The 13013-nt window shown below is 41.3% G+C and overlaps 1 protein-coding gene across 16 annotated transcripts in view; it reads left to right on the forward strand.

The window, feature by feature from the left end:
- The window catches only part of LOC118517655 (liprin-beta-1), a 32341-nt gene that overhangs the window by 7566 nt on the left and 11762 nt on the right, over positions 1-13013 (forward strand). For 8 of the 16 annotated variants that reach the window (XM_036064000.1, XM_036063998.1, XM_036063999.1 and 5 more), the window contains exon 3: positions 5659-5867. In XM_036064000.1, coding sequence (XP_035919893.1) covers positions 5659-5867 — 209 coding nt within the window. Of the gene's footprint in view, positions 1-5658; positions 5868-8912; positions 8924-9351; positions 9879-10864; positions 12267-13013 lie in introns of those variants that run through there. The other 8 variants (XM_036063995.1, XM_036063996.1, XM_036063990.1 and 5 more) reach the window with 6 other exon arrangements.

The raw sequence follows: 13013 nt of genomic DNA on the forward strand, positions 1-13013 counted from the left end.
ATGCGTATCCCGAGCTAATGCAATCTTACCATGGATCGTTGATCAAATTGAATCCTTAACCATTCTTTCGCATCCTTGCTGTTGATGGTTCGTATTACACTTCATTGGACGTTTAGCTTTAACTCGAAACAAATTGGTTCGGGATGCATAATGTAGGTCTTCGTCGTGGGTCACGATTGTTAACCAGTGGCGGCTTTGACGTTTGGAGAAAGTACAACGTTGATGAGGATAGAAGGATGCAACAAAAGAAATTATGCACAGTCCTTAAAGATAAAGTGCCCCAAACATTAAGAATCTTTGAAGATGAATGTCCTCAAACAGTTCCGTACAGATTATTTTAATATTTTTGGGGCGGTTGCTACGATTGTCATTTGTGATTGGTATATAGTTACTTGCAAGTAAGCGCTGTATATATTATCGAATACATACGTCTCAACAACAGGGTGGATCCGGGGCTTTGCCTGGCTAATGTTCGGATTTGGACAAACCTGCTGACCGTCCGACTAATGAGCCATAAAAGCTTACTGAAGAAAGCCTCCCTCCAACGGATGTTGACTCATTAGAGTGGAGGAAAAGTTGGCAAAGCCTATGGCATTTTTTTTTTGGCTGCAAGTCTCTGTCTTCTAATACGTACTTCAAAAAAATGTCTAAATTAGCTTCAATCCTTTAAGTCGAGCAAATGATTAAATATTTAGTAAGATCAGTTAGTAGTTTTAAGGAAGTGAATAGATGTTAGTGAGGAGAATAAAGCTTGTGCGACTTTTATTACGTTTCATTGGACTATATATGCCGCGCCACCAACCATAGTGCTGCTATCTTCTATAATTACTTTCCAATTAGACTACTGCTGGGCCTTTTCGCAGCAGGATATCAAATAGAGTGTTCCACCGATAGAGGACGACGCAGATACGTACTTCTGGATTGGTTATTGCTGTGTTTTGTGCTTCAGTTTCTCTAAATGAATTTGTGATGAAATCGATGACGAAGTTCTCGGTGGTTGAGAGAATAAAAAAAACGCAAACACACACATGAAAACAAGGCACTGTGCCGCGGCAGTACTTTGTCTCCTACGAAGACGAATCAGTAGTTGGTATTTTCAGTTTTAATGAGAACCGACGTTTCATTATGACACTGTGCCTGCTTTTACTTCCTGTTGGCAGCAGTTTCAGTTAGTGTCGTTACTATTTCACTCATTGCACCAGCGACACATGTCTTGTAGGCAGGCAGCCAGCCAGCTGGGGTCGTTCGTTCCTTTCATACAGTTTTCCGCCTGTTGGAAATGTTCTAGTTTCTCTGTTTCCCTCCGAGCTGTTTCGCTTCAAACTGAGCAGCGCAAAAGGGTTAGAAATTACTTGAAAACAGCGGGAAAACAGCATAACGTAAACGGGACAAGAAGTGGGCCATTATTACTGCTAGATTTGCTTTTACTCCACGATTCTAAATCTGATAAATTAGCTTAAGTAGGATAAGAATAATACGCTTGTGTTGATCGTACCAATTGGATGAAGGTTCTTATGATACGCAAATGACAGTAAATATGGATACAGAAAGGATTAAAAGGATTATTTCATTGTGTCGTGGCTGCGTAGAATAATTGGTAGATATTAATTAGTTGCGAAAAAATAATAGTGTTTATGGTGATTAAATTCTCACGGAACTGTTGAAAAAAGCATTGTTTTTTCATGTGAAAATCCTGGTTCATCAGTGGTTTCCGTTACAAGTGTCAATTCGTAGTGCGTTCTGTATTTGTATGTGCGTAATTCGTGTGTGCTACGTATTTATCGTGAGTGTTGTCGTAGCTACAGGACTGTAGTGTTGGCGTGTACAAAATTCTAGCGCTTATGACCCGCTGGTGGTGGTTTCGAGCATGTAACAATCCAAATTCACACTCCAGTGAAAATGGCAGCATACCGGCAGATGGTGTTGGCAGAAAAGTTAAAAGCTCATTCACCGGCAGGAGCTGTCTTAGCTGTAAGCATCTATTGTGTACATGCTAAATTATTATAAATGACTTCTTCTAGATGGTTTCAGTTTTGGAATTGAATTTTTCCGGAAAGGTTATTATTGGTTTTTCATTGTTTTCAACCCTCGTTTCTACTTTAGTATAGTTCCATTTTCTTAATAGATTTGAGCAAATAGTCTATTTGCTTTGATTGGTTTTCCTGGACGAGGCGAGGTTTTCCTGGTATCGAGTTAAATAAACTACTTACTAAACTGAGGCAACAGTTGCGACTTCTTGGTCTTGGTCTGCTGCAAAAACCCTCTAGCACCGACCTACGGCAACCTTTTATCCCGGTCTTTCTCGCGAACGTATCAATGCCAGCATTCCATGTCAATTTGGCCCTATCAAAAGCCACCTCTATCGGGTAAGGTGTCATTCTCATAACATGCCCCGCAGACAGGCAATTTCTTCCCCCCCCCCCCCCCCCCCACATCCAACGGATCTATTATGGATATACAGAATTCAGAGAGTTTTTCCCATCCTCTTTCACCTGACATTTAATGTTGGTCATTGTCATGCTTGTAGTTCCAATAGATTTAGCGAGGATATTTAACAGTTCTTCCTGCTCATGAATGTAGCAGCTGGTTTGCCAAGTTTTCAGCGATTTGCCGCATGGTAAAGATCTGGTCAGAGGTTTACGTTCCGTTTCGGAATCCTCTTCGATTCGGAACTGTCGCTTTTAGAATTGAGCCAAGTGGATGTTATAGTATAAGAGAAAAACAATTACAGAGAAAAACAATATTTCTTCATTATATAACACTCAAAAATATCCTAAAAAGAACTAAAAACGACTTCCTAAATAAATTGCTTTATTGCAAAGTAAAGACTAGCTCTAGACTAAAACAAGAAAATTTTTATGGTTGTAAAAATGTTTTTGAAAGCAATGCGGCCAGTCCGTTCTTTACGAATAAAAAAAAATAAATAAAATGTTTTTGAAGTAATTTTGTGATAAGTTTTTGGCTAACCGCTTTACAGAATTTTTGGAAGAGATATTTTTTTCATATTTCGATTTTTAGTATTTGTAATACCGCATGTACAGCATGGGGCGGTCCGGTGGCAGAGGCGATAACGGCGCCGGTCTTCGCACGGTAGGACCGGGGTTCAAATCCCATCCAGACCGCCTTCCCCGTACGCAGAGCTGACTACTTTACTGCAGGTAAAATCAAGCCACAGAAAGCCAAAAATGGCAGACCGAGACCTCTCGAGGTTGTAGTGCCAAAAAAGAAGAAGAAGAAGCATTTTTAGTATTTTTTTAGTAGTATTAGTAAGTTATTCGCTACAACTTACTAGAACATCACTTTAAGCTAAATCTTCTGGTTTTTTTTAAACAGGCGTTTGAATAGTTGTGTTAAGGACTGTATAGGCAATTTAATCAAAGTCCAAAAGTTCTTTTAAAAGTTGCGCGTGCTGAATATTGATGAACTTACATATAAATCAGCTAAATACTTTTATTCATGAATATTAAACCAAAACCATGCTCTATCGCATTTTTAATATTAACAACAGGATGTATAAAAAGAGAACGAACCTTATTATAAAAGGGGTGATTTTTATCTCATCGACCGGTGGACCAATTTAATGATTGGAAAGCATGATGCGGGCCGGCCGCAGCACAGCAAGCTGGCTCAAAATTAAAAGTAATTAAACTGACATCATTTTAAAGATGAATTGATTTGATGATCGTGTCCAAACAATAGTGTCAAGAACATTGAATCCTGAGGGTTTTCAGTGTGCAATCAATAGTCCCCTATCGTCGTTATTAATTCTACCCACTCTGTGCCATACATTATGTGTAGCTGCATATTTTTGATTTCTTTTTCATAAAGTTTAGAACTTTGCTCGGTGCCGAACAGATTATTTTATTGGTAGTATTTCAGTTTTGGACGGATTGATTTTTTGTTTAAAATATAAAATGTATGAATGCGAAACGCCCGATAAGTTGTTCTTCTTTAGCACTCCAAAATCATGAAAATTTCTCGAGGCTTATCATTTCTGGTTTCCTGGACTCATTTTTGCTCGTAGTACAATAGTCAGACTTGCGTATGGGGGGAAGGTTTGGATGGGTTTTAAGACCCAGTGCACGAACCCATACAAAATGAGTCGTGAGCATTAAATAGTAAAGTATGTAGTAAGGAATTCCTAATGCTGTGAAAATTTCTTCTTCTTAGGATTCGATGAGATTTCTTCTTCCTTTAATCTGTTTTACTTCATTGGCCTAAAATTAGGTCAGAAGAGGTGAACTCTAGTGGTAGGAACTCCGCAGTGGATTCACAAATCTACACCGACTCTATGCTTTACAAACCAATTCCAACCCCGACTCTGAATTCCAGATCCGACTCTGGAGCATCATCCACTTCGTTATAATTTACACTTATTTTCGCTTCAGTCTCCAGAGTCATCTCCGGCTACACCTGTGGTCGAATCGGCAGTGGGTTAAACATGTTTCATATTTGTGGAATATTCTACTACACATACTGCCTTGGCACTGCAAGACATCGAAAGGTCTTGGCCTGCCATTTCTGCCTTTCTATGGCTTGATTTTGCCCGTAGCTGGATAGTTTGTCCAGATAGTTCGGGGAGGCGATGTGAATGGGATTTGAACCCCGGTCTTGCCGTGTTATCGCCTTGGACACCGGACCACCCAAACTTTGTTGGAATATACACTACATTACTTTCCACCTTATCGCGTGTCCTATTGCTATTGGCAGTAACAATGAAAAAATGACTTTAGTAAAAGCAATATATGAACGATACGAAACAATATTACAGCTAAAAACTTTTACTTTACGTCTTTTTCAACGGTCAACGGATGTCTTTCAACGTTTCAATGAATGTCAATTAAGTATAGAATAATTATTGTTAGATTGTCAGTTGGTATACCATTAAACAATGATTTGCATAAGCTTGAAGCTTGAGCCCCCCTTTATTTTTATATCACCTTTGTAATTATAATTATTCAACCCTGTAACCTTTATTTTTCATAATGATTTTTTTTGAATTGTTGCTCTACGGTTAAATTGTCCCCTGTCAGAAAAAAAAACAAAAAGAAATATTACGATTGCGACGGCAGTTCCGGTTGCATCGCGTCGGTAAAAACCGTCTTCCGTGCACTGAAGAGAACGGATGAAACACTTCCGTTCGTGGCATATAATATGGTGGGGATATTGTGGCGGTGACACTGTGCAAACCAAGAATATCGGTTGACAGTAGAAAATCAGCAATGTTACTTCGCCAGACATAGGACGGTGGCAATGGTGGTGGTGAACGCCACCACTTCACCGCTATCCTGCTACATACGCTGGTGCAGAAGAAAAAAGGGGCGGAAAGACTCTTAAATTTTTAATGATTTAGCATTCTATTCACACTTTGCTCTCGCGTGTGGCGGCATGGTTTCAGATTGGCATCTCCTGCGTTATTCCATTAATCCGGTTTTTTTTGCTTCCTGTTTGTTGTGCACAGATCATTTTTGAAGCATAGGAAAATCTATTGACAAACGTTGACGATGCAAAATTTAAAGCTTTCATGCAGTGTACTGTGTCCATTAGTACACCACCACCAACACCACTGGTTCAACTAGGAACTTAATGTATTGTATCATATTTCTTCATGCACACATCTAACGGCATTCTCTCTTTTTAAATGTCTATATTTTCCAGGTGATACAGACTACCTTGCATCGCCTGATGATGCAGGAAACAACCCTTCATCGAACGCTGGTTTGCAGCACGGTATTCGATCCACATCAATCCTGGCCGCTGCTCAGTCGCTTGCTATGGCGCTCCAGCAGCAATCATCCAGCTTCCACCCGTCACCGGATCCCATAACGGCGGATATCATCAATACGTGGCTCGATTCCCATTTACCGGTGAGTAGTGGTAATGATAATAATTTTTGCAACTGATTGTTTTGCATCATGTGTCGGAATGTAACAACATCTAGTTAATTCCTTGCACCTGTGTACCTGCAGTGCTGCAGCTTAGTACCTGCTAGTGCGAAGAGCACCAGCATAGCAAAATGCGATTCAAAACAAGGTACGGGTGTAGATCGCTTTCCGATGAATAGTTTCATTCCGACGCAATGCATAGTTTAAAATAAAATACTGGAGCATGGTTCAATGAAAGACAAGTACAAATAACATCATGTATGGGGTTAAACCCTAACGAATACTTTGGTTAGTCGGTATGACGTTACCACCCTCCAAAGTAAAATAGTTCCAAAGTTGTTTTACGTAGGTTATTGTAAGTTTAATCTACCAATACATTTATCTGACCAATGTATCTTAAGTTCGACCAACGGCGGTTCTTCAGCCATTATTAAGGATTTCCTCGATAAAGCAAAGCACGTCATAAGTGGAAAAGTTTGACCGGCAAGAAGACGACGACTGCGACGTTTACGCAACATTGCAATATTCTGCAATATTCGATCGAGTAACTCACCGCCACTTAAACGATGCGCTAAGTATTCTTGTGGTTCAAAAAATGGGTCAAAAGGTTTTAAGAGACCATCGGGAGAGGGAGTATACAGCACATTATGAGGAGAGAAGCGGAACGGCGATCAAAATCTGCTAGAAGGTTAAAAATCACCAGCGACAGCGTTATGATGAACGACGAGAGGCTTCGGTTCGGTTTCTTCGTGATACCAAAAATATACATTTGAATGAGTTGTATTTTGCTTTCTTTTCTTGCCTTTTTGTGTCGTCTTTATGCAATAATCTCGTTGTCTTTTTAGGGCAGTTTGTCATAGCGATCAATATTTCAATCAATTAATCAATATTTGGTACATTCTTTCGCAAGATGTTTTAGACATGCAATTAGGAAGCAGTTTATGATGAAACTACAATCATTAAATCAGTTCATTTACTAATAGACAACATTCAGAATAACAAAGATTTAGTTTTGAAATAAATGTATGTTCAAATAGCATTGGATAGTGTAGAATGCTATTCATATTGTGAGTGTTTCAAAACGCTGAATGATAAATTTATCTGTTGCATGAAACGATTCTATGTACGTACCCTCCATTTATGTACAGGACAGTTGAAGTATGCGGCTTTCCATTGCTTGCGAAGTATGCAAGCGCGTCATTCAATGATGAAAACTATGAACGATAAGGTCGTCAGTGACTGCTTCACGGTCATAATCAACTCTAAAATGTTTGATGATTGTGACGCATTCATGCTACGCTTTTACAGAATATAGATGTAAATTCTAATTTAATCATGAATTATTTGTAACTACAAAAACTTCTCCATAGAAGGCAAAGCCTATTCGTACTTGTCTCTGAAACTGTTGTTAGTTTGGCCTGGTTTGTCTAACCTTTTTTTAAAGTTAGTCCTGCGCGAAGGTATGCATGTACGGAATATGCTTCAGTCGAGAATGGAAACCGTACTGGACGTGTAGTTAAGTGTCCTGCATACCAGATTGTAGTGCGTGACCGATGATGGTATTACTAAATTTAGATTTTGATCATGCATTTTATGTTTCCGCTATCTTTAAAATCAATCAAGAAGTTATGTATTTTTGCCTGGGTTCAGCATTTAGATTCGATTTTTTGTTTTCAATTTATTTCGATCACTCCATGGATTCGATAGTATGTCATGATACGAACGAAGCATCTTCGATTGGGATTGCTGTGTATTCGGAGAAACCGATTCGAGCAGGAAATTCGTATGCTTGTGGCTATTGACCAATGTTTACATGAAATCTGTTTCAACATCGTACTAAAATTCTTGCTACTTTGTTTATATGACCGAAGTGAAGAATGCTGCAGGTGTGAAATAAATTGAGTAAGTTAAGTGAAAAGAAAAACAAATTGAATCGCTTTCCAAGTAGCAAGTATCAATAGAAAAGTATGAAATGTAAAATCTATGCAAAACGCTGCTGCTGCTGCTGTATGATGCGATGGTTGGTAGTGCATGCCATTCATAGAGAAACTTGATGAGCATCATCATCATCATCATCAACATCAACGACACTGATACGTGTCGGACGATCTATCTATTTATAGTTGAGCATACTTCAACAATACCAGAACTTTGTTATTGATTCTGATCATCTGAGCATAGTGAAGATTTGATGAAAGGCAAACATATTTAGTTAACAAATTGTCCAGGTAGATTGTATTCTACACGATGCTATTTGGCTTTGGGAAGTGATAATTTATTTGATTTGAAAATATTTCTTCACTTTCTGTTTTACCATTTTTAAGAATATTTTTCTATTATGCAAATAGTATTGCGTCCCTGCCTAGTATTCTAACTCGATCGCTAATGTGCTCTAGCAGCCGCTTGACTTCTATCGGGCGAACAAAAGGTAGCAGGGAAGATTGCTGTTGTTGTTGCTGTTGTTGCCTCGCATATGGTTTCGTCTGTAATGCTTATTTTATGCGTTCCATCCAGCACACTACGCAATGCGTGCGCTCTAGTTCGCTCCTCTAAACATCCTCGGCAACAGCAGAACCGAAATTAGTCTCCCGGCTGTCGTCAGCCTATGAAGACCAACCGAGATTAAGCAGCAGCATGTGTAGTAACATGCTGTGCTCTAGCTTCACTTACAGTTTTCGGCTGTGAATTTTGTGTGTGTGTGTGTGTGCGTTAGTATAAGTGTACAACCTTTTTATCACATAATCAGTTCAAGCGTGAAAATGATAAGGGTGTCTCTGAAAAAAAAAGATACTTAACTGCACGACAAGCATTTAGCGAATGTAGTGTTATCGCATAGTATAGACATATAGAATAACTCAATACAAGTAGAAAAAATCTTTTCCCAGAAGGTCGTGCATTCACCCAAATGTGGTGAATGTCTAGAAAATAGTGAATCCGTATCTGTGAAATGTGTGCCAAATGAACTGTGATATTACTTAAGTGCACTTTAATGTGGTTCTTATTCTGGCTTAAATGGAATGGGTTATTTGGAAAATGTTGTAATAACATTTTTGCTTGCGAACGTGGAAAGAATTGTGGTTCTGAACATTATGAACATTTTGATCAAATTGAGTAAAGCAATTGAAATTACCAACGATGCTTCTTGTACGAATTACAACTGCAAAAGATTATAGCATATTCGTCTGCGGCAGCCAGTTAGTTATCTTCCTATGAGAAAATTTCAAATCCAGACAACCTAAAAATAGCCTTCTGGTTCTGTTCTAGTGTACATCGAAAGCCGCACATACTTGCGATGATGTTGCAGAGTGTCTGAATTTGAAGACAGAATGCATGCAAGGCAAAGCAATAGCGTTCCGTATTGTTGCTGCTTTACTATTGTGTATTCTAACCGTTTAGAATCTCTTGAGCCTACTATCCTGAAGCAAAACCAGGGTTGCATTTATAACCTTTTTTTCCAATAATTTAGTGCCATTCACGTAGGCATCAGCGTTATACACATCGCTGGAATTAAAGTGCCGAAATTCTATTCCCTAACATTACAACTACAATCGAAAGCCGCAAACGCAAACCTGCGGCCCAAAGCTAGTGCTGAGTTCATCCATTGTACGCCCAAAGATAAGACGCGTATCACCACAGCCACAGCCAACGCTCTAGCTTTTTTGGGGGGCTTTATTTTGAACGAGCTCAACGAGAACTGTGCGTACCTTCCGATGTCGAACTCTTTTTCATCGTCGTCCTCGGAGGCGACATCTTCCTCTTCTGGAGACGAATCTTCACGCTCGTCCGTGTGTGAGGAGGATATGGATATCAGCTTCGAAGCTTGCACAGCGACGAACACCCATCACGAAACAGAACAATGCGGTGCAACATTGGCAGCTTTGGCAACCGATTCGTCCAAAGTGTTGCTGCGTGGTGCATCGAGCAAACGGGATGTTGAGGATGGCAGTCGAATACCGGTTCGATTACAGAAGGCCACTTCAAGCGCAGTTCAAGGTAAGAGCAGGAGTAACTAAAAGGAGTAAATAACCCAAAAATTATTTTGCACTAATTGACGTAATACGCAAGAGTCACCCCAAACCGAAATGTGCCTGGAATGTTAAGCTGAACTGTGCGTCATAGTGCGTAAACGTCCGAGTGGTGGCGGTGCCAGTCTTTCACACGGCAGCACCGGATATCGAATCCCATCCGGAACCTCTTCTCCCCATCTGCCGTAATTAATATGTATATATCCATCTACGGGCCATAAACGGCAGACAAAGACATCTCGAAATTTGTAGTGCCAACAGAAAAGAAAAGAGAAGAAGATTGTGCGTCATAAAATGAAAATAAAAGTAGGGCCATTATTTGCTTGCTGCGCCAACCCCCGAACGTACGTCATCAATGGGAAATCCGTCTGTACAGACACACGCGCGCATACTTGTACAGATAGTAGTAACGCCGCTTACACAAACATCCATCCCCAAATGTGTAAACCGATGGAATGTATTTAGAGAAAACATCTGCTCGATCTAGTTTGATCCTAAGCCGTATCCGTCGTCGTTTTTTCGCTCTACCATCAGCGCCGATGTATTAATATCACGAGCCTGCCGTAGTCGGCTTAATGATGTAGTGCGGACCTAACGCCCGTGCTGGCTGACTGGCTGGCTGGCTGGCCGGACGGAAGAGATGTGGTGGACTGTTACTCTCTTTCTCTCGGAACACGACGCATTGACTCACCCGATGTTTCTCTGTTTACCCACCAATACCTAGAGCTATCTTTGGCCTCTGCAAACGTACTACCAGTTGACACATACAAACGTTTCACTGGTGCAATTACGGCGGATGCATCAGTGTTTGCGCGCATATGAAATTGCGTACTCTACTACATTAAATCATCACGATTATACTGAAATCATGCTCGTTCGGTCGCCGCTCGTCATGGTGTTTGTAGTATGCGAGGGGACCGACACACAATCGTCGTATCGTCGCCTTCCATTCACATTCGGATCGCGGTAGATCGCGACTAGATAGACAGATCGGTTATTTCTGTCGCTGACAGTGGACATACACGTATGGACGCGGTGCGGCGCGCCTTAGTTTAGTGTATTATTATTTCACCATGTGTGCCATGGTTCTCCAAGTTGTGCACGACGACAAAAGTGATATGATAAACAATAGTTGGTGTTTTGGTTGGGAAGCTGTGTTGGTTCCATGAATCATCATACGTGTTGTTCCACACCTTTGTATAAAGCGTGTGTAATAAGTGTTTCTGATAACAGAGTGCCAGGACGTTATCTGTGGCTCAATGAGTAACGCATTGTGATCCAACTGTTTTAAAAATCAGTTCGTTCGGAGCATAGTTGGCTTTGATGGCGTGTGAGATAAAAACCAGGCACCTTCTGCTGACGAGTGTGTGAATATTTTGTGCTAAAGTAGTTTGCTGTGAATGAAAACACAATATTTTAATACTTGGTACGCTTGGGTATCATCAACATGCGATGGGGAGTGTAAAAGATATGTGCAACGAGAATAACTCATCAGCAACAGGACATCCTGCAGATTTACCGCTCGGCTCGCCGGCCTTCCCCACCGCACAACGATCACGGTGTCACCATCCCGTAATATGTGACGTGACGCGCCTCGAAACCATCCGTGAGCGCAACAGCGTCTACAGTGAGGATGGCGAGTTCGTTGACTTGCCGCTGCCGCCCGTTCCAAGCGACTCAAATAATGTTGCCATGAAGAAGGGAGAAGTTTCGGCCGTGAACAGCAACGAACATGACATGATGAGCCGTCGTCGTCGGAAGGGTTCCGACAGCGCATCGGAAGCGAATGCATATTTGCAATCACGGCTGCACGATTTCGACGACGCAGAAGACGTTACGACAACGGGCGCAGCCGATGGAATTAAGAAATCAATACGATCGCACCCGACCATTGATGGCGATTCCGATGTCAGTGGTGGGGCGGGTGATTTGGCAAGAGCCAATAAAACACTATTACTTTTAATGGAAGAAGATGTAAAGTCAATCGATAGCAGCACCGCATCGAACACGTTGAACAAAAGCTCGTGGAGTGTAGCATCGGTGGGTTCAACCGGTGGTGAATATTCCGCCGGAGATTATAAGCCTGGCTGTAGCTCCGAAAGCGACGACAGTGGCGACGGTGACCCACCGGAGGAGGATGATTACGGTGAACAGTCGTCGGGGTATCGGGATAAGTCTCCATTTCTGCGCTCCATATCGCTATCGCCGGTAGAGCGTCGCTTTCGCAAGGTGTCCACTAGTCGCGAGCGCCGCCGTCGATCTAACTCCAATGCTGCCGGGTTTGGTCAATCATCTCGAACCGGCGAAGGCTGGAGCCGTCAACGATCGATGCTGCCCTGTGCTGATCATGAAGCAGGTGAACAAGAGAGAGAGAGAGCGAGTCAGATCATGTGTTAGGTGAAGCCTATTTGCTAGTGAAATGAACCGTAGCGGATTTGTTTTTTTTTTTTTTGGCGCGGATAAGAGGATTCAACTCAATTTTCCCAACTATCCCAAACCGTGTGTAGCTGTTTGGTGCTGTTTGTTTTGGTGACGCTTATAGAATAATGTCACGCCAAAAATAGCTTTTCATTTTGGGGGGAATTCGTTACTTTTGCGCGTGCTCTAGTATTTCACCGTTGTGGGGATGATGATGATGATCGGTGGCGGTCAGGTCAGCCTAGCGTATCAGTATTTTGCAATACCCTTGCAACGGGTAATCTGGTTCGAGTTTAAACTCGGTGGGCACGTGACCAACTCGAGTAGTAGAGGTGTACTACTTTACAGAGTTTATATAAACATGGTTTATACGAGGGCTCGTGGCTTCACGTTGGATGCATACACACTTGACCGTGCAATACCGGAGTATCATGGGAACGGCGTCGGGGATAATTTCAAATAGCGTTGCATTTTCAGGTGCCATCGAATCGAACCTTGAGTGGTAATTGATAATAATTAGCTTGCTGGCAACATCACGAGGGACAATAGTCGATTGATACAGGCGAGAAACGTTATAGAGAAATAATGTACCGCTTGTTCAATTTTCGTAATACGCATGGCATTTTGATATAAGGACCATGAAATATTTGCATGTTGAAAATCATTTTAATTACGAATTCTGATA

Source organism: Anopheles stephensi, chromosome 2 (genome assembly GCF_013141755.1).
Source record: "Anopheles stephensi strain Indian chromosome 2, UCI_ANSTEP_V1.0, whole genome shotgun sequence".
Classification (NCBI taxonomy): Eukaryota; Metazoa; Arthropoda; class Insecta; order Diptera; family Culicidae; genus Anopheles; species Anopheles stephensi.